The following is a 21,909-nucleotide window of genomic DNA, read 5'->3' on the forward strand; positions in this document are numbered from 1 at the left end:
AAATAAATGTGGAAACAAGGTGTGTGAGATAGGGAAACAAGGTGTGTGTGAGAGATAGAGGCACCGATTTCTGCCCTAGGCCAACACTGAAGAAAAAGGCTGGTGTCAGTATTTCTAACAGCAAGACAGCCATTCCCCACCCAAAAGTTCTCTCATTCCCACAAATCAATGGTTACTATAGCTGCATGTGTATAATTAGCCTGTGTAGATCAAACGGAGTGGGGAAAAATTAAGAAAGGTATATGTGTGTAACGTGGTGCTGTTGTTGTGGCAAGATCAAACACAGGAGAAGCTTCCTGTCCTTGCACTGTGGCACAAAGTGTGCACATGTTCGCCCTTCCTTCTTGCCCTCACTCCAGATGCTTCAAGTAGTGGTACCTTTAGCTACAGACTTAATCCGTTTCAGGGTGCTGTTCGCACCCCGAAAAGTCCGCAACTAGAGCGCCTCTTCCACGCATGTGTGCGGCGCAATCAAGCGCTGTTGCACATGCACAAAGCGTGCAGATCACTTCTGTGTGTGGCAAACCTGGAAGTAAACACTTCCAGGTTTGCCACGTTCATAAGCTGTAAGTCCGTAACAAGAGCGGAATGCAACTAGAAGTACCACTGTACTTGGGTCACGTAAAATGTAATTTCTAATGTGGCTATTGCAGCAAAGCGATTTTTTCTGGGCGGAGAAGGGGAGCAGATACAGCTCCTTGTACCCTTGGTACAAGGAACACCTCTGGTGATAAGTATATCAAATGTGTTATTATTCCTGGCTAAAGGTTATTCTCCAACATGTGTTATTTTGGATAAAGCTGTGGAAATATTTGAAAAATCATTTAACAATTGCCCATTTTTAAAGCTGAAACTTTCTTGGGGAGTAGCTTCCCCTTCACTGTTTTCAGGATATTTTCAGAGCAATTTTCAATAACTACCAGAGAATAACTGAAATTACATGTTACAGCTGTGTCTCCTTTATTTCATGTGCTCAGGAGGGATCTCTAGAAAACACCGGCGATTGGTGAAAATACACATTGTAAACCAAGTGATGGTAGGGCTAACCTCCAACAGTGAAGTTTAATCAAAGTTCAGAGGCCACAGAGTTGTCCAGGTTCAATCCCTAACATCTATATCTAAAACAATCAGGTGGTATAAAAGGCGTATTCCTGTGATCTACAGGACTGTGGCTGCTTCTTGCAGTCCTCACTCAATCTGATAGAGGTCTGTTACCTTCTAGGCTCTCTTGATTTCTGCCTTTGCAAAGTGCTTCCTACCATATTTCCTTTAGTCTTTCATGTTCTTGTTTAACAAAAGATCTTTGCTTTCATTGAAAAGACTGGATGCTTTTGCAGGGCTCTGATTAGGCTTCCTTAGGATATATGTCTCGACATGAGTTTATACAGCCTAAATCTTATAGGCAATATTCAATTAACAATTCCTTACACATATCCCTCATGTTCGATGAACACAAACATGTGTTTTACCATATATATGTAGAGTTATGTATTGTGTCACACACAGCAAGATACAAACATGCACAAAGGACAATCATGACATGCAAAGCAGTTCTGATGTGCAGTTTACTTCCTCTAAATATTTGAAGGATCTCTTGTTCAAAGATTCACTAAAATGGCTCACAGTAATGTTAAATTTCACCCTATGTAATTAACTTTATTCTACTGGGCTGCTTTCCAAAGCTCAGCTAGTTTGCAAAAGTTCTCGGTGGCAAAAATTCTTAAGGGTTATTTTAGTGACTGTTTTGCTACTTGCACATTCAGTTCTTTGGACCATTATGCATAAACAGTCATGTCATAAGGAAACAAAACTCAGACACATATCACTTGTACAGAACAGAATTCTATTTAATCTTGATCACATACTATGAAAAATTACACACCAATGAGCACAAACAACAAAATTCGTGTTCCTCCAAATACTTCCCCATCTGACACATCAACCACATTTAACACTGAAAATACTGCACTGTGGAGTGGCGATAAAAAGCCCAACCAATGAATGATGTCTGGCATTCTGATGCACAGAGCTCACATGCATGCAAGCACATCGTCATTCACTTAAACTGGTTGACAAAGGTTTCTCCTCTAAAAGGAGACACCCAGTTACATAGCTCTGGAATGGGGGCAGCTATTTTTCCATGGAGTGCAGTGGTTTTGAATTCAGCTGACATTTACTAATTTGCTTGTCTGCAACTTTGTGAAGCAGAACAACAGGCGATTTCAAATAAACACTTATTGCATGATGAACACTTCAAAACTTGGGGGCAGCTTAAACAGCATGTAGAGCTTACTATCTGCAATAAATTACCAAGACCTTTACTACCTTGGCTTGTCAAGGTATTGAAAGAGTATGGCAATAGCTGGATTACCATCTGGATGGAAGCTACATTATAATTTCTTCATCCTGTGATCACTGTCATGCTGTAAGTTTATAAGCAGTCAGTAATGAACCAATGCATCTGAATGCAAACGAAGTATTTCAGGAAATGTATCCTTTGTTAAAAGTAAGAACCCAATCATCCCCCCAAACAAAAAATCATATTGTGTGTGTATGTGTGTATAGACAGACACACAAAACAAAATTCCATCTGTCACAGACAGTCAACCATAAACCATAGGTAAGCTTGCCCAATTTGGTTGTGTCCTGCACACTTTTAAACATAAAAATATAAAATAGCTGTCACTTTGGATGCTAGATCACTTCAATTGTGTTTTTGTGGTCTTCTTTTACTGCTGCTTTTCAAAGGCAAAAATCAAATATATACCTGGAAAAAATTGAAAAAGAAAGCATTAACCTTCTCCTGTTTCAAAGATTTCTGTTCATAAACAACCAAATCTGACAACATATAACCATCTAATAGAGCTTAGAGCAAGGGTTGCCAATCTGAGGCCACTGGTGATAGGGCCTTGAAGAGTTCCAGTGGTGCTCCTGGGCTTTGGATTGCTCCCAATCTGACCCATTCCACCAACCTCACTCAGATACAGCCTATCAACTGATGCAAGGGACTTGCACATTCAGGTGGTTGGGCGGGGGTTTAAATCCTAAATAAACATTCGGTTGGGAGGGGGAAAGAAGACACATGCAGGATGCCTGCAGTTCTCCTTCTCCCGTCTCTCTCCTTACTGCCAATACCACTTCACTTTAGGTGGACCTGATCCAACTCGGAGTGATTTGGGGCTGCCCCAAACGTGATCCAGCCAAATTCTGGGTCAACCCAATTTGGTTCGGTATTTGGCCAGACACAGGGCACGGCTCTGTTTATAAGAGCTCTGACAGCTATTATGAGCATCCAAAAACAAAAGGCAAGCAAAAAAATTATAGCACCAAAGCTGTCTGGCTATACCTAATAGAAAAAATACTGGCCTGGTTCACACACCATGGTAAGCCAAATCACCAAACTGCAGATTCCCAGAGAGGAAATTGTAGTCACTCCAACACCTGTCTGGTCCTTTGTGCTCCCATAGCAGCTAAACCAACATTTGGCTTACCATGTCATCTGAACTGGGGCTTGAGGTTAAACTCTAGCCTCGCTTACCACAAGCTCTACAGCCAAGAACAAATCTTGGTTAGCTAACAATTTTGCTACTAAATTTACTTTGTGATGTACTTGAGCTGAATGAAGTTGTGATCTAGAGGCATTTTTACATAGCAGCTATGTATCGCCCGTTTTTCCTGAAAACTCTGTACTTAGCAGATACCCTCATAAGAAGTTCCTGCTGGAGAAATTCTTACATTTTAAAAACAAACTAGCCTGACAGCTATAGAACAAGTTTGGGGGAATAAAATACAATACTGAACTATTATAGTAATTGTCAGGGGTTCAGGGAGAGAGGCGCAGAGGAGGGAGGAGACCGAGAGTGAGGGAGAAGGATTCCAGCCTGACGAGGAAGAGGACGACAATGACCCGAGATGGTCCATGAGTCCGTCCAGTGAATCGGAGGATTCCCAAAAGGGAGCCCCCCTGGTCAAGCCAAGGGGAGCCCAAAGGGGAAGCAGTCAGGAGCAGGGGAACGTAGGGGGAACCGCCAGTGGGAGTTGGAGATCGAGACCGGCTTCTCCACCGGAACGGAGTGAAGAGGGTGGAGTTACCAGTGTGTCGGGAGGAACAGAACAAGGAGCAGAGGGGGGAAGGAGATCGGGGCAAGACGTCCTGCCGGAAGGGGCGGAAAGCAGTACCGGGAGCAGTCTGGCTGTTGAAAGGAAGGTCAGGAGCAACGTACGCGCGCCAAGTTCAAATGTGGAGGCGCGCGGAAGTGGGGAGAGCTCTGGGGAGGAGCCTGGTGCTAAAGCACGAAGGAGGGGGCAGCAGGCAGGAGAAGACTCAGCCTCTGGGGAGTCCCGGAAAGAGGGAACACAGGGGGGCAGGAAGACCCTGCGGAAAAGGAAGGAGAGGAAAAGGTGGAGCAGCACAAGCCTCTTAAACTGGTGTAGGGGAGGGACGGACTCAGAGGGGACTTCTAACATCTAAGGGTAACAGATGCGGAGCCACGGAGTTTGGATGTAATGACGACAATGATCTTCAATAAAACCTTTTGTATATAACTTGGACTGGACTTTGGTCTCTTGTGAGCTGGGACCCAGGGTGGCTCTGACAGTAAGTCCCCTCCAAAGAACGCAAAAATTTTTTTTTGCAAAGCTCACGAACGGTGACAGCCATGAGTGCGGAGGAGCAGTTGACAGCTCTGCGAACTACAGTTTCCGAACTCACTGCTGCAGTCCTTGCGTCTCAGAAGAAGCATGACGAAATGGAGAAGCGCTGCCAGGACCTGCAAACCAGGTGGGAACGTGCAAGCAGGGAAGGGTTCCCAGGGTCCAGATCAGAAGGGATTGGACTTGGACGGAGGGGGGGCAGACTAGTCACCCACTTCGATGGGAACCTGAAGCACTACCCCAGTTTCAGAGCAGACGTTTTGTATGCATTGCACTTGCTTCGTCATGACTTTAAAGATGAGGAGGAGAAAGTGGGGTTTATTGTTTCTCACTTGCATGGGCCGGCCAGAGACTGGTTGCGCAATTTGTGGCGTGAAGATGGCCCTGCCCGCCGCGATGCAGATGAATTCATTAAAGCAATGGATGCCTGCTTCCAGTCAACTGTAGATGTGGATCTTGCACGCAGGGAAATTTTTGGATTGCGGCAAGGCAAAGCCACTGTGCGTCAGTACCATTCCAGATTTTTTGCTTTACTGACTGCGCTAAGCTGGGAGAAGGATGGTGCACCTGTGAGGGATTTGTTCTGGGAGGGGCTCAGCGGTCCCATTAAGGATGAACTTGCCAGGGGAGACAGACCCCAGACCCTGGAGGAGCTTGTGCAGAGGGCTTTGGCGATTGGGATAAGGCACGAGGGACGTCCTTGGCACACTGAGGAAGAACGTCAGGTGCGGCCACCAGCGAGGACGTCTTCTTTCATCCCCAGGGAGTTCAGTCAGTCACATCCTTCGCCACTGGGAAGGCAGGGGGAGGAGCCCATGGAACTTGGTGGTGCTAAGGCTCAAGCAACAGCCAGAGCCCCAGCTTCCGGTGCAGTAAAGGCACAGCCTCCTAGAGGGACCAGGAAGTGTTACATTTGCGACAGTGCACAGCACATGGCGAAAGAGTGTCCCCAGAGGCTGCAGAAACACACTGCAGCTTTAGCAACTGTTGCAGCAGAAATGATGCAAGCAGAGCAACCTCAGGGAAACGACAGTGCCTGGCTGGAAGCAGAGCTGCTGGGGCTCAGCCAGGCGAATCTGTAGAGCAGTCCCCAGCGCTTTTGCAACGCACAGACCCTTTGCCACCCAAGCCAGCGGTGCAGCTCACTGCAACACTTCAGTTGCCGAATGGAACCACCCTGGAAGTCCCCATCACGATTGATTCTGGGAGCAACGCAGATTTTGTGGGGACGCACTTTGTCAAGCAGCATCGCATAGCGCTTCTGCCAGCGACAACACCTCTGAACGTAGTCACGGTGGATGGCAGGAAATTGCTAGGAGGACAAGTTGTGCAACAGACGCCTCCCATGGTGATGAGGATTGGAAATCATCGAGAAGTCATCAGCTTCAATGTCACCCGCCTTTCAGACACGCCTATAGTATTAGGCATGAGTTGGCTGGAGAGACACAGTCCTGCTGTAGCGTGGTACCAACGGCAGATCACCTTTTGCTCATCGTACTGTGCTCAACATTGCATCCAGTCCAGCCAGGAGGAGGGAGCTGAGCAGCAGTTGCAACTTGGCATGGTGCAGGCAGTACCCCGCAAGTACGAGGGGTTCCTGGAGGTTTTCTGCGAGAAGGAAGCTGACCAGTTGCCGCCCCACAGGCCTTATGATTGTGCCATCGACCTGGTGCCAGGGGCGCAGTTGCCGACTGCAAAGCTGTATTCCATGTCTGAGGACGAGATGCAAGAACTCAGGGAGTTCATAGAGCACAATTTGAAGCGCGGATTCATCCGAGAATCGAAAGCGGTGGGGGGCAGTCCTGTTTTCTTTGTAAAGAAAAAGGACACGCCCCAAAAAAGACTCATTGTGGACTATCGATTCATAAACGGTAAGACCAAACCCAAGGCCTTCCCCATGCCCAAGATAGATGATCTCCTGGCAACCGTAAGGAAGGGGAAGATCTTCACCAAATTGGATCTGCGTGGAGCGTATAACCTCATACGCATCCGGGAGGGCGATGAGTGGAAGACGGCCATGTTCACGCCTCTGGGCACGTACGAATACAGAGTGATGCCATTTGGTCTCCAAAATGGATCTCACGTCTTTCAAGCATTTATGCATCACGTGCTAGCGGGACTTCTCTACAAGAAATGCGTGTGTTTCCTCGACGACATCCTGATCTTTTCGGAAACGGAGGAGGCCCATGAGAAGGACGTAAAGGAAGTCCTGCAGAGACTACGGGAGAACAAGCTCTACGCCAAGTTAGAGAAGTGCCAGTTTGATGTGACGGACGTGGATTTCCTAGGCTACAAGCTGTCCGACAAGGGGCTGGCCATGGACAGCGCCAAGGTCCGCGCGGTGTTGGACTGGAAGAGCCCTCGCAATCGGAAGGAAGTCCAAAGATTCATCGGCTTCGCCAACTTCTACCGCAAATTCATCAGAGGTTTTGCAAAGGAGACGGCAGCGATCACGGACACTCTCAGTTCCAAGAAAAAGAGGTTCGTGTGGACGGAACAGGCGGAGCGCTCTTTTCAGAAGCTTAAAAGCCTTTTCGCCTCCGAGGAGCAGCTGCTGCACGTGAATCCAGGCAAGCCCATACGAGTAGAGACCGACGCGTCAGACAGAGCGGTTGGAGCCGTACTCCTGCAAGAAGATCCACATGGAAACTGGAGACCCGGTGCCTTTTACTCCAGAAAGCTCAGCAAAGCGGAGCAAAACTACACCATATGGGACAGGGAGCTGTTAGCCATTCACGCAGCGTTCAAAGCGTGGCGACATTTCCTCATTGGAGCCAAGCACACAGTGCAGGTCCGCACGGATCACAAGAATTTAGAGTATTGGCGCACGGCGAAACTCCAGAGCCAAAGACACATGCGCTGGGCAGAGTTCTTCGCGGATTTCGACTTCAGGATAGAGTACGTCCCAGGGGACTCCAACGTTATAGCCGATGCGCTCTCCAGGAAACCGCAATATCTTGAGGAAGCGGCGCCAATAGCAGCCAGGCACATTTTTGCACCGCAGGCGTGGGCGTGCGCTGCCATCGCTGTCGACCTGGACGCAGTGCGACGCGCGTTGCAGGTAGATCAGTTTGCACAATCCAAAATAGAGGAGCTGCGTAGGGGTTCGCTGAGAGACGATGAGTTCCAGTTACGCGACGGACTGTTAACTCGCAAGGGTGCCCTCTACGTGCCGAGCGACGAGCTCCGAGCAAAGGTTCTGCAGCAGTTGCACGACGCTCCCAGTGCGGGCCATTTCGGCAGGGAGAAGACAATAGAACTGGTGGCCAGGGACTTTTGGTGGCCCCAGATGCGAGGAGAAGTAGCGGAGTACGTCGCCAGATGTGACACTTGTCAGAGGTCCAAGCCAGTACACCAGAAGCCGGCGGGCTTGCTGGAACCACTGGAAACACCACAGCAACCGTGGGAGAGGGTGGCGCTGGACTTCGTCACTGACCTGCCCAGTTCCAGAGGCAAGACGGCGGTACTGGTGGTGGTGGACTTGTTCACCAAGATGGCGCACTTCATTCCCTGCGCGAAGGTGGCGACGGCGGAACAGACCGCCAAGCTCTTCATCGACCACGTGTTCCGGGCGCATGGGCTGCCGCGGGCCATCCTGTCCGACAGGGGGCGCCAGTTTATTTCCAATTTTTGGCAGAAGCTCCTAGGTATCCTGCGCGTCAAGATCAACCTAGCGTCGGCAAGACATCCACAAACCAACGGCCAGGCCGAGAGGGTCAACGCGATCATGCAGCAGTACCTGAGATGTTATGCAAATCAGCGACCCACAGCTTGGGTGGACTACCTACCGATGGCGGAGTTTGCCTACAACAACACGAAGCATGCGTCGACGGGGGTGACGCCGTTCTTCGCGAACAATGGACGTCATCCCAGGACCTTCCCGGGGTTCGTAGCACCAAGAGAGGGGGAGCCGCAAGAGGCCGACCAGTTCGCTGCAGAACTACAAGAGGTGCACGAGGAGCTGCGGAGACATTTGGAGCTAGCCAAACAAGCATATAAGGTGCAGGCAGACAAAGGCAGAAGAGTGGGAGAGGACATCCAGGTGGGGGACTGGGTGTGGTTAGCGGCCCAGGCGATGCCAACCAAGTCGTTGGCCAAGAAGAAGCTAGGGCACAGGCAGCTAGGACCATACCAGGTGGAGGCTAAGATCAACCCAGTGGCTTTTCGACTGGCCCTCCCCGAAGGTTCCAGAGTCCACCCGGTTTTTCATAGGTCGGTGCTCACTCCCTACAAGGCCCCGCACAGGTTTCAGGAGTCTGAAACAGTACCGCAGCCACGCACAGAGTCACCTAGGAGGGAGGGATCGCCTAGGGTCGAACCACTCAACGAGGTCACAGAGATCCTGGACTCGAGATGGGGGGAAGAGGGAATAGAATACTTTCTAGTCAGAGAGGGTGCACCAGTCAGTGCCAGTGGGTGGGTGCCGGACTACGCTTTAGACGAACCTCTTTTAAAGGACGAGTTCCATGCCCTTTTCCCACATAGACCCATGCCAGCCGAGTACTTCGATGACTGGCTCTTTACCCCCACATGTTCAGGCAGCACTTTCCACGGCTTTTCTTCAGCCGAGGAAAGAACGCCGAACTCAAACTCGCCCAGGGGATCGTGTTCGGGGGTGGACACAGAGCCCTCTTATTGGTGGGATGAGCAACCAGAGGAAGCCTGGCGCAAGAAATGGCTGAAGGGGCCTTGGTCGGCAGCACCAGACGAAGTAGCAATGGAAGAGGGAACTGCGAACATTTTGGGTGAAGAACCCGAATTCGAACACACGTACACCGAGCTGCCAGCAGAGGTCATGGACGTAGCCGAACTGTATCCTGCATCTACCTCCGAGGAGCTGCAGTTCCCACAACCCGCACCCGATGGGGGGGAGGGGGGAAGGGGGGGCTTCGAGGGGGGGATGGATGTCAGGGGTTCAGGGAGAGAGGCGCAGAGGAGGGAGGAGACCGAGAGTGAGGGAGAAGGATTCCAGCCTGACGAGGAAGAGGACGACAATGACCCGAGATGGTCCATGAGTCCGTCCAGTGAATCGGAGGATTCCCAAAAGGGAGCCCCCCTGGTCAAGCCAAGGGGAGCCCAAAGGGGAAGCAGTCAGGAGCAGGGGAACGTAGGGGGAACCGCCAGTGGGAGTTGGAGATCGAGACCGGCTTCTCCACCGGAACGGAGTGAAGAGGGTGGAGTTACCAGTGTGTCGGGAGGAACAGAACAAGGAGCAGAGGGGGGAAGGAGATCGGGGCAAGACGTCCTGCCGGAAGGGGCGGAAAGCAGTACCGGGAGCAGTGTGGCTGTTGAAAGGAAGGTCAGGAGCAACGTACGCGCGCCAAGTTCAAATGTGGAGGCGCGCGGAAGTGGGGAGAGCTCTGGGGAGGAGCCTGGTGCTAAAGCACGAAGGAGGGGGCAGCAGGCAGGAGAAGACTCAGCCTCTGGGGAGTCCCGGAAAGAGGGAACACAGGGGGGCAGGAAGACCCTGCGGAAAAGGAAGGAGAGGAAAAGGTGGAGCAGCACAAGCCTCTTAAACTGGTGTAGGGGAGGGACGGACTCAGAGGGGACTTCTAACATCTAAGGGTAACAGATGCGGAGCCACGGAGTTTGGATGTAATGACGACAATGATCTTCAATAAAACCTTTTGTATATAACTTGGACTGGACTTTGGTCTCTTGTGAGCTGGGACCCAGGGTGGCTCTGACAGTAATATTTAAACATCAGTTATAGTACGTACTTGTTGCCTCCCATTCAGATTTACTCAGGGTTCCCTTGAAAGAAAGAAAATGTCACATTTACAGACAGCAAATTATTGTATACATTTTAAGCAATTAGCAGGAATCTCTCTCTCTCTCTCTCCAGGGACAAACTATTCCTTCCTGCTGCAATATTTTAATGCTTCAGATATCAATAATAGTTTCAGATTTCAGAAAGCCAAAACATGCACCACTGTACTTCAGTATTCTCAATGAAAGGGAAAGATCTGTTAGCACATTTAGAAGGTGATCAACCAGTGAGTTGAAGTATCTCACTGTAAAGGGGCGGGTTTATTATATACTTAGCTATGCCTGATTGCACATTCAGGGAAGGAGACACATGAGTTTTTGTAATCAAGCAGTTTCTCTTTTATTTTAAGGATGCAAATGACTTGCACATTAGTATGTGGTGGGCAGGCTATCTAGTAAAGTTATATATTAATAGCTTTTATAGATTAATTTGCAAAGCTGATACTATACGATTTTGAGCACCATAGATTATGACTATGGACTATCTCTTCAGAAATAAGTCTGCTGTAATTGCCAAAGTTCAGATGCCAAACAAAAGGGAATATAGCACATTTCCTTCTCCTTTCAAGGATGAAAACTTTCAAAGCAACAATGAGAGGACACCTCCTGCACAGGCCTCCCTGCAGCTGCTCTAATGCCCAGAGAGATTAGTACTCAAGCGCATTAGAATGGCAATAGAAGTTTCATAATTCTGCAGAAACAAAAGAACAGAAATCCAGCAGCACCATTGGTGGCCAGCATTTGTCACTACTTCTTGCTTCACAATGGCGCTATCAGGAAGGTATGCTCTTTTCCACTTAGCACATGGCCATCAATGATTTTCAGGGCACTATCCTGAGTTTTTCAGTTCCATGGACCCAACCCAACATGCATAAGCTTTGCCAAGTGTTGAGACACAGAAGGCAAAGAATGGGCTGCAAAGCAGCCTGATCTGCTCCAGAGACTGGATACTTGATACTTACAAGGGGTAACTTGGCTTTCCCACCATTCTTAAGCATTTCTGCATGCTCATAATCCTCTTTTTTATTTGAGACCAGCCTGGAACTTTCATCAGCAGGGTATTTCTGGAAAAAAAACAGATTATACAGAATTACTGCAAATATAGCCAAGGGCTGGCAAACTAAAAAATACTGTTGTGTACCTGCCCAAATGAAAATTCAGACACAAATTGTCTGCACTGATGCCTACTTTGCCCTTGAGCTAACAATGACAAAGAAATGAGGTATTTATACCCAGTCATAACAGCTCCAACTGTAAGCCCCCAAATACTATTTAGTAGTTGACCCAATGAAAGATGTATTCTGTGTCACCAACACTGTCACCTTACATTCCACATTTATAGCTCTGATTTATTGTATGATGAAACTCATAGGGGTTCACCTTGTGCTCCTAAGCATGCTCCATGCAATGGCCTGATCCAGACCTGCTTAGCTTCTGAAAGGAGTGTCCTCAGACCACAGCCTGGGATGTGTAAGACACAGATTCATACAAATCATCTAGTTCACAGCAAAAGAATCACTGATGGATGGCCATCCAACATCTGTTTTAAAACCTCGGCAGCTCATTCTACTAGAGTGTTCTTCCTAATGTTTAGTCAGAAATTTTCTTTCTTGTAATTTTAATCCATTGGTTCTGGTCCTACCCACTGGAGCAGTAGAAAACAAGCTTTCTCTATCTTCCATTTAGATACAGTGAAACCTCGGTTTTCGAATGTAATCCATTCCGGAAGACCGTTTGACTTCCGAAACATTCGAAAACCAAGGCACAAAGGGCAGTCTGCAAATTTAAAGAGAAAATTGAGTAAAATACCATGGTACCTCAGTGGAAGCTGCTCAACTTCCGAGGTGCGTTTGAAAACAGAAGCATTTACTTCCGGGTTTTTGGCGTTCAAAAACTAAACCGTTCGATTTCCAAGAGACGTTTGAAAACTGAGGTACCACTGAATTTGAAGATAGCTATCATATAATCTCTTAGTAACATGCCCAACACTTGTAGCAATACAAGATCCTTTAGATTTCTAATGATCGTTATTTAATTATTGTTATTTATTGCAGAAGTAGGCCATTAGCATTACAATGAGCCGAAGGTTTTGAAATGGAGGAATTCAAAGTACAGTACATCAACTTAGAATTATGTTCTACAGATTATCAAAAAGACACTTCCAAGTGAGCATGTTTATAATAAATGAGAAATGTAACTGCAGTGTAATTGTCTGCACACTGATTGTACATTGAAAGAACACACCAAGATATCAGGGTACGTGAAATAAAGCATACCTAACACAAACCCATTCAAATGCAATGTAAGATGGATAACTAGTATAGCCTAAGTAAACATATAAATTAATTTGTCTTAGAATTACTGCACAGTGTTTATCAAAAAGCAATGCAACAATTGACAAGGCTGACAATTAGAACAAATCTGTCTATGTGCATTTGAAAACTAACCTCCAATGCCAGCATTTGCTGCAAAAGAATTTTATGTTCTTCATTCTTAACCTTTTCTTCGTAAAACTCCCGGAAAGTCTTTTTGTAGACTAGTTTCATGCCATACTTCTTGGCCATTCTAGGAAAAATAAATGTTGTTAGAAATATAAATGCTTAATTAGCACAAAACACAAATTATGAGTGATCATCAAAGCATCATTCAAATTTCCAAAAACTACTTCTGTGTCACAATACAAGATCATAAGAAACATTGCAACTCATCTAAATTCACCACTACTTAATGTGAACATGTGTTTTTTTTTAAAAAAAAAACTAGTAACAGTACTGTACATTTAAAATACGTATGTATTATCATATATACATACACAGTACAGCATGCAAACACCTACTGATGCCCAACTGTAACAGCAACCACACCCTGAAAGTGCAGCTCAGGGGGTTAGATATTCAATATTATTAGTTATGAAATGCTTAGGCATTGGCACCAATGCATACCTATATAAATCATGTCCTTGAAGTACAATGTGGACTGTGGCAATGTATCCAAGCTATGGATACACTTTTAATAGGATCAGGTGTGCCTTAGTAAACACAGACCAGAAAACAACCATTATAGTGGAAATAATAAGCAGGGGAGAAGAGGGAACCTGGCACAGAAAGGAAGCAAAACAGCTATGCAGTATAGAAGACAAAACTGGATACCATGGCCCTGTAGAACCAAGTATCATGGCTTTAACAAGATGCCAAGAAAAAGGAAGGGCATGTCAGATTTTGTTCAAATATCTAGGATATGATGGACCAACCTCCAAATTACCACATTTTAGCTCAAGTGGCTAAAAGCTGACATAGCACTCCTCTAGCAACCATTTTTCATTTACACACACACACACACACACACACACACACACACAATAAAAGGTAAAACATAAAAACTTACTCTACCAGCAATGGAAAATAGACTAGGAACTCTGGCACATTAACCACTCCTTCCAGGTTAAAATCATACTTGCAGCCAAACAAGGGGTAATCTCCTTTCTTCTGAAACTTCACTGTGTATATTTCATTCCCAAAAGAGTCTGTTTCTGAAGCTTCAAGGCGCTTTCTATGACAGCATAATAAAAATCGACATGGAATTAAAAACCCACAAAACCGTCTAACTCTTTTGTTGAAACATAACACAACAGTATGGGCCTGTTTACATATCTCTAACCTCACTAATGAAGTCAGATACAGTAAAACAATGATAAAATCCTATCCCAGGACTATTTAGAGCAATATATTAACTTCCTGTATATAATGTAACTTCAGTAATATGTATCTCCCTGATTCATTTTTATGAATTTAAATAACTGGAAAAAAGATTAACCAAATATTTGGGCCAGTCAGATAATCTTGCTTTTAACTGCACCAGTGAGGTTGCTGGCCTTCTTCAGCTGACTTATGATAATACAGTGGTACCTTGGGTTACATACGCTTCAGGTTACAGACTCCGCTAACCCAGAAATAGTACCTTGGGTTAAGAACTTTACTTCAGGATGAGAAATCATGCTCCTCCGGCGGCACAGCAGCAGGAGGCCCCATTAACTAAAGTGATGCTTCAGGTTAAGAACAGTTTCAGGTTAAGAACAGACCTCCAGAACGAATTAAGTACGAAACCAGAGGTACAACTGTACTTCCAATATTTATGGCAGACCAAGATACTCTGCCCTGCCTGCCAGAATGCACATCTAGCTAAATTGCATATATTTGGACTAGGTAGTCAGGGGCCTTTGCATTTGCTGGCAAGTGAATTATTAGATAGTAGAATAAAATCTCCAGACTTATTGCAGACAAAAGATGGAAATTCAAGGAGAGGGCCTGGAATTTTCTTGAGGACGCCAGACTTTCTTTGTGGCTACAGTCTGGCAAAACCTATGGAGAAAGTTTATTCCTTTTCATGTCCTAACTGTTGTATTTTGAGGCAGGTGTGGGATGGAAAGTGTGGAAAAACTGCAGACAAGAGACCTAACAAACACTTGCAGGTGTATAAGGTGGGTGACTGTGCTATTCTAATGTATCAGTACAACATTAGTTCTCCCAAGAGTCCTCAACAAGCTTACATGTGTAAATATGCTACACGAAGTCTAAAAAGTATCCACCCCCAATTATTATCTAAAAACATCATTCATACATACTTACACAAGTTCATAGCTATCTGGAGTTGTGCCAATAAAATATCCTCCATGGCAAAGTCTTTCACAGGCATTTCTAAGCATCATATCAGCTTGTTCATATGTCTCAAAAGAATAATGATACACAAATTGACAACTGCAAATGTCAAAGTGGATGTTTCGATCATTGTACTTTTTGGAGAGAAGTTCCTAAGACAAACAGAAGAGAATTGTTTATTTTTGCTGTTAGGAAAAAATTGGGATGGGAAAACAATTGCATTGTTCCAGTATGCTTACCACAAAAACACAGTTTTTTAATCTAGGAGGCACAAACCTAAAGTTGTCTTATTATTTTTCTGCTCTTTTCAACTGACAACCTGCAAGTTAAATCACTGCAACCCATTATATTTTCCTATCTCCAATGTTAGGAACTAAAAACTAAAACTAAAAATATTTCTTGCTGGAAAGAAAACACCAATATTGGAGATAAATTATTTTTAGGGGGAAATCTGCACTACAGCACATAAAAGAATAGTTACACTAACTTATTTAGAGTTCCTGATAAAGTGACCCTATCAAAGAAGTAATCCTTTCATGCAGACCTTGTCTTTTAACTATGCAATCATGTAGAAAATAATGCAATGGCTGGTTTCCTTCTACACATTTGTTTTCTAACCTTTCCCTTCATTTACATTTTAGACACCCACCATTAATTTTAAAAAACATGGAATAACTATACCTTTGTGCTGTCAGCAGTTATAAATTCTGCACTAAATATTCTCTCATTTTGACGACCACGGTTTTTCATATCATAGTACCGCGATTCACACTGTTGTACGGAAACATCAGCAATATCTATTTTTTAAAAAAGCATAATCAAAAAACTCTTCAGAAAGCTGTAAAGCAGGAGAAGGCAAGTATATAATTGAAGGCTAAAAGTATTTTATTTGGCAACTGCTTATCACAACTACTCAGAGATCTGCATAGGGTATGCTAAAAAATCACTGTACATAACCAAAACACTTAGGAAACAAAGAAAAGCATTTGCACCTTATGTGCAAAAAGATTTCATAATTTAATATTAAATATTTACATGAGGAAGAGATGTGTATTTTTCTTAAAACTAGAACTGTGTCACATTCTTGGCTTAACTCAAAAGTTTTTAATTAAAAAAAAATGGTTTAGTACACTACTTTTTTGTAACATGACAACTTTCAATTTGGATTCTTAATGCTGTGAAGAAAATGACTATTAGTAATTTTATTCTGACCATAAAAAACTTTTTAAGAATGCTTACCTAACACAACTATTTACACATGTTTTTGAAAACAAAAAGGAGGCTGTGCTGCCATCTCTAGGTCAATACTGGGGTTGCTTTTTACCATTTATTGTTAGTGAGCTAAAGGAAGTAATCATGTCAGTTATACTAAGCAGGCAGTGAATACAAATATAAGGGGTGACAGCCGTGGAAAACCCTAATTTAGACTTTTGAATAGCTGCAGAAAAGTATTCCTGAAAGCAATAAACAACCATATCTGAACAAAAGACTTGAAAACCACTCTTAACACTGCAACCTCGTCTTTCAGAATTAAAGAAATCTCAGCAAGCTATTTGAGTAGATGTCTTCACAGATAAAGTTTTACATTAAATCTGAAGACAACCCCAGGAGCCATCTCAATTAAGTAATTTGCAGAGTGAATTTTTACTAAAAATAGCGCTTGCCATACCACAGGATATAATAATTGTAAAATACCTGAACTTAAAAAGGACAAGCAGCTCAAGCCAAAACAATGAAGAATTCAAGCTGCAATCACATTAAATGAAATAGCAACTTCCAAAGGTCAAGCCCTGGAATGCGTATCTAGCATAGAGACAGAGCAAATTGGTAAGGGATGGAGGGGGCATTCTGTTTGTTATTGTTTCTGTATAACTTTTTGTAACTTGCTATGAAAATACAGTACTGGAATGCTAACAGCTAAATTAAAGACAATTAAAGACAATTGCAGAGTTTTTCAACGTAAGCAGATGACATATGATATATCATATACCATATATGGCATCAATGCTGAACATGTGGCCCTCCATATGCTATTGAACTACAATTTCCATCATCCTATGCTGATTAGGCCTAATTGGAAATGCATATCTAATATTCTTAGGGCATCAGGTTGGCAAAGCCTGGCTAATGGCATTGCAGACCAGTTCTGCTAAATAGTTGGAACTGAAATAACAGTTTATGCATTTCCAAATATTAAGTGATTCAGTGTTTAAATCAAGTTCCTTGCGAAGAAGATACAGAACAAAATGAAACTGCCAAACCCTTAAGATAATCCACGAAGTCTCTGTTCCATGTATCCTTGCCATGGCAAGGCTGGTAGGTTCAGGCAAGCAGGAGGACTCTTCTATGGAGGTACCCATATACCGGAAGAAACTTGGCTTGCAATGGGAATTTTTAGTTGCTAAAAAATTGAGTTTTATGAATAATAAACCCATATCAAATTTGCCTTCTTACCTGTACACACAAGCCTACTAATTCTGCCTTTTCTCCATTTTAGCAAGTCCCCACCTTTGCCACATCCCAAGTCTAAAACTGCAATGCTTTGCTTTCTTTGCCGCACCCTCTCAAGGAATTCACCTAGGAAAGAAAAGACACATAAAATCTTTAGCATAAATAAAAAAATATATCTATTGTGCATTTCCTTTTGTAATTCTGGGAGTTTTACCATCTCATGAGTAACTTAAACAAAAAGTTGCACTCCACTAAAAGCAAAGAAAATTCATTTGTCTGAGATAAATTTAAAATGTAAGCATGGAAAAGGCATTTACAATACTATCCTATGCATGCCTATTCAGAAATAAGTTCTGCTGAATTCACTGGAACTTATTCCCAGGTAAATGTATAGGTTTGGCATCTATTTTTTGTTATCTCTTAAAGAAAAAATATTGTAGTTTAGCTCACAATAATTTTGCAATTACAAGTTCATAGCACTTAAAACTGAGAGCCAGAGACCCCAATAGATGTAGGAAACACATATCTAAATATAGTGTAATTATTTTATTTATTACTACATTCATATGCCGTCTCAAGGTGACAGCCATGGTTTTCTTCATTTTATCCTAACAACACTGTGAGGCAGGTTAAGCTTAGAGAAAGTGGCTAGCTCAATATCATCCAGTAAACTCCAGGCCCTAGTCCAGCACTCAATCATAGAATTCACTCAAATCACTCAAACAATAAATTAGTATTACATTAAGGAGCACTGCACAGAGTAAACGTGTTAATATTATAATGGTTCTTTTGCTTTAGATATTAGGTTTCATATTTGGGATTCAAAAATCAAGTGCAAGATCTGACCCACCATACCTAACTGTACTACTAATGTAGCTTTTTCTTCAATCCCAACAAAGTAGCATCTGAAAATATGAATACACTAGAAGTATATATATATATCAAAATATATAGCCATACCAATGAGCACACTCTTTATCCAGTTGTTAAAATTCCGAAGATAGAAAATGCGACTCATACTACGCTGTTCCAATCCAACTTCTTCAAGCTTATTATAATGTGCTGCTACAGTTTCAGTATGCTGCACAAGAACATCAAATAAAAGATAAAGTGAAAAATATGAGGCTTTATATGCATTCATTTGCTACTTAGTGGTAGCATTATGTGCTATGAACAGCACATTATGCACTATGAACAGTACAAAAAAATAAGCTTTATACAAACATAAAACAACACCACCACTGATTTGTAGGTAGAGTATCTGGTTTTGATGTAGAAATCTAGAATGAAATCACTTGGTAAATAAGAACGTTACTAGATGATCAACAAATTATTGTACTTAAAAAACCTTAGAAATACTGTAACTTAAATAACCTTGGAAAGTTAATAGTACTATAAAAATAATAGCATGTCTCATGTAACTAATGAGATTACCTTGAACTCTGTCCAGCTTCTTCCAGCTTCCTACCCCACCCAGAAGGATTTTTTTTTTAGGAATAAACATATAAAAGTACTGTTTCATACAAAATTCCTAAGATTAAACAGCACATAGGGCGAGATCCAATGTAGCACAAGCAGGAGTTGACCTATGCAGTGAAACTTTTCCTTTCACCCACTTCCTGCTGGGTGCGCTCCCAAAATCTGCTCCCAAGGGTTGGAGGAACCTTTCCAAAATCTGTTTTAGAACTTGTAGATACCCAGCTGGAGAACCAAGAAGAGAAACTGCAAGTCCAATCATGCAAGCAAGCAGTCTTAACAGGAGATCATCCATATGTTCAGTCTGCATGCCATTAAGACAAATTTAATCATTTATTGTGAACATAAAGATTGTTCCTGCTTTACTCTCCAACCGTGTGATCAAAGAATTATGAATCCTTGTTTAGCATTACAACCTATCAAACCTTAGCTTCACATGCAATCCATACAGCAAGAATAAGACAGTCAGCTCAGATGTAATGCTAAGTCGGGAGTCACAATTTGTTTCTTGTACCAGGAAGAGCCAAGCAGGAGCCATTTGTCTATGTTTTGTCATGACACATGAATGCAAACAAAGACGAAGTCTGTAGGAAGCCTGTGAACCATTAGATGATGTTGGACTCCAACTCCCTTCAGCCCCAAGCATAGCCAATAAGAGACTATGGAAACTGTAGTCCAAAAACATCCAGAGGAATAAGGAAACACGTCCCTGGATTAAGGAAATAAAGACTAGCTATTTTTTTTCCTATTAGTGCTGCTACAGTTCAGTTTGCTATGGAAACACTTACTCTTTTCTTTGTTGGGCTTTGATCAAGATCAGGATCCCCTCTTCTTTTTCTTGCTCTCCTGCTGTCCACAGCACTGACATCTTCCTTTTCAGTTGTGTCACAAGATTCTTTATTTATTGCTGCTTTATTTTCTTCCACCGTGACAGCAGGCTTTATCTCTAGGTCTGGGGAAGCATCTCTCTTTGCTTCTTCAACCAAGTTCTTTCCAGCTTCTGGAACCCCCAAACTGGCTGTGTCAGTAACACTAGCCTGTGGAAAGAGAGTCATGTTGGTATGGAAGAAAAATTCCTTAGCTCAATCTGTATATAAAGTTGATGACCTTGATCAATGTGTGTTACAACTAAACAGACATTTTCTGCCTACAGTGCACAAATGCTTAAAAGAGAAAAGGGCTTCAAAATTGCTGTTTGAAACACTCACCGTTTTATCTGCAGGAACCTCTTCAGATTCAGATTCAAATTTCATCTTTTTCAGTCTTTTTTCATCAAGAGCACTCCCATCTCCCTTATCTTCATCACATTTAGTAGAGGTTTTACCATCATTTGCTATGATAGAGGAATCAGCCTTTGAGTCCTTAGCAGTTGCGCTATCAGCTTCTTCAAATTTCTTTCTTTTTTTCTTTCCGCTGTCTAGTAACTCAGCCATGCTTCCAATAAATACTATTGTGTTATAAATATCTGCAAACAGAAAGTTATATCTTTTCTGTTGTAAGACAAGTCTTCAGACCCCCACTCTGTTATAATTGATATAATTAACATGATAAACCGGATGTGGTTATGGTATTACACTGCATGTTAAATGGAGTTCTTGTTATGTTTAAAATCGGAATGCTAAAATGTTATCATTTGTGCCTAACTTGATTTTGAATCCCAAGATGTTTAAATCTTAAATCTTTTTATATATATAAAAAAATCATTTGTGTATTGAGCCTCTTTGTCGAAAGACAAAGACTCAAGACAAAGACAAAGGCAAAGTCGAAAGACAAAGACTCAAGGTGGCATTTACATTTTCCATGAGAAAAATAGTTCGTGGAAATATCTACTGTACTTAAAGCATCTATCTCAGCAATCCAAACTTCTTCCCACAAAGCCCTTGGCCAAGACAAACAGGCTGTTTAGCAATATGTATTATTATGCTCTCTTGTGTATTTTGCTATCTTCCAATATGGTCTATTCCATTACTGTGTCCCCCGCCTAGTATTATTGTGACCACTGGGCAGCTGGGGGAGGTTGACCATAACTTCCATACAAACTCCCATTTATTAATTTTTGTATGCCTGCAAACTTGGGGGTTCCCTGAGGCTGCTCATCTCTTTTTGTTTCGGTGGTCTACAATCCCGCGAGCGCCCCTCAGTTGAGTTTGCCATTAAAGGGAACGACCACCTCCACATCCCAAACAATGCCATGCACGCCTACTCGAAAAGGGCGGGGGGGGGGGGAGGCCCGCTGTGCTCAAGGAGATAACTCCCAGCAAAAATCACGTTCAGACTGAAGACTGCCTAAGTTTCCTGGGAACCAGGCCAAAGCAGAAGTAAGCAGCCCTTCACTTCGCTCTGAACCGAGGGTTTGAAACCGCAGCTCCGGAGCGCGAGCAAAAACTACGGGCCCCGCAACGCAGGGCTGTCGGGCCCAACAGCTACAGGCGCTCCCTTCGCGGGTCCCATTGCGTGGAAACCTCCCGCCCCCGATTCCAGAGGCCTCTCACACACCAGGATGAAGGGAGAGGCGAGAAAGAGGCCCGTTATTATTATTCAAATAGCCACAACTCTTCCCCTCCCCCACCACCGACCGTTTCTCCTATAAGGCCTCAGAAAAACGAAGCGGTGCGAGGAGGCGGCGACGGCGTAGGCCCAAACTTACGCCCGGCACAGCGCGCCTAACTCTGCCCGGCCACGAGGACGCCGCCGACGCCTCTCCGCCCCGAACCTCAAACCCTGCGAGCGGCCCCGCTGCGCAGCCACCTTCCTCACCCGCCAAAGTTGAGTTTTTCTACCGTCCCGCTCTCAGGAAACGAGGCGCAGTTTTGCATCCGGGTCACCCACGCGCGCCTTCCTCCTCCTCCTCCTCCTCCGTAAGAAGTGGGCGGGCACGCCTACTTGGGCGTACGTGCCAAGCGTG

General features: G+C 44.0%; 1 protein-coding gene across 1 annotated transcript; it reads right to left on the minus strand.

The window, feature by feature from the left end:
• Window positions 1–1,826: 1,826 nt before the first annotated feature.
• RNMT (RNA guanine-7 methyltransferase) lies at window positions 1,827–21,864 on the minus strand. Its single transcript, XM_079982964.1, has 12 exons — window positions 21,762–21,864; window positions 20,213–20,469; window positions 19,793–20,041; window positions 18,489–18,609; window positions 17,532–17,654; window positions 15,759–15,874; window positions 15,048–15,229; window positions 13,807–13,971; window positions 12,870–12,987; window positions 11,385–11,486; window positions 10,374–10,407; window positions 1,827–2,767 (listed from the first exon to the last, which is right to left on the minus strand). Exons 2-12 carry the CDS (start codon window positions 20,435–20,437, stop codon window positions 2,730–2,732), a joined length of 1,473 nt encoding a protein of 490 aa, XP_079839090.1. The 5' UTR covers window positions 20,438–20,469; window positions 21,762–21,864; the 3' UTR covers window positions 1,827–2,729.
• Window positions 21,865–21,909: the final 45 nt, after the last annotated feature.

The sequence above is a fragment of the Podarcis cretensis genome (assembly GCF_951804945.1).
Source record: "Podarcis cretensis genome assembly, chromosome: 7".
NCBI lineage: Eukaryota > Metazoa > Chordata > Lepidosauria > Squamata > Lacertidae > Podarcis > Podarcis cretensis.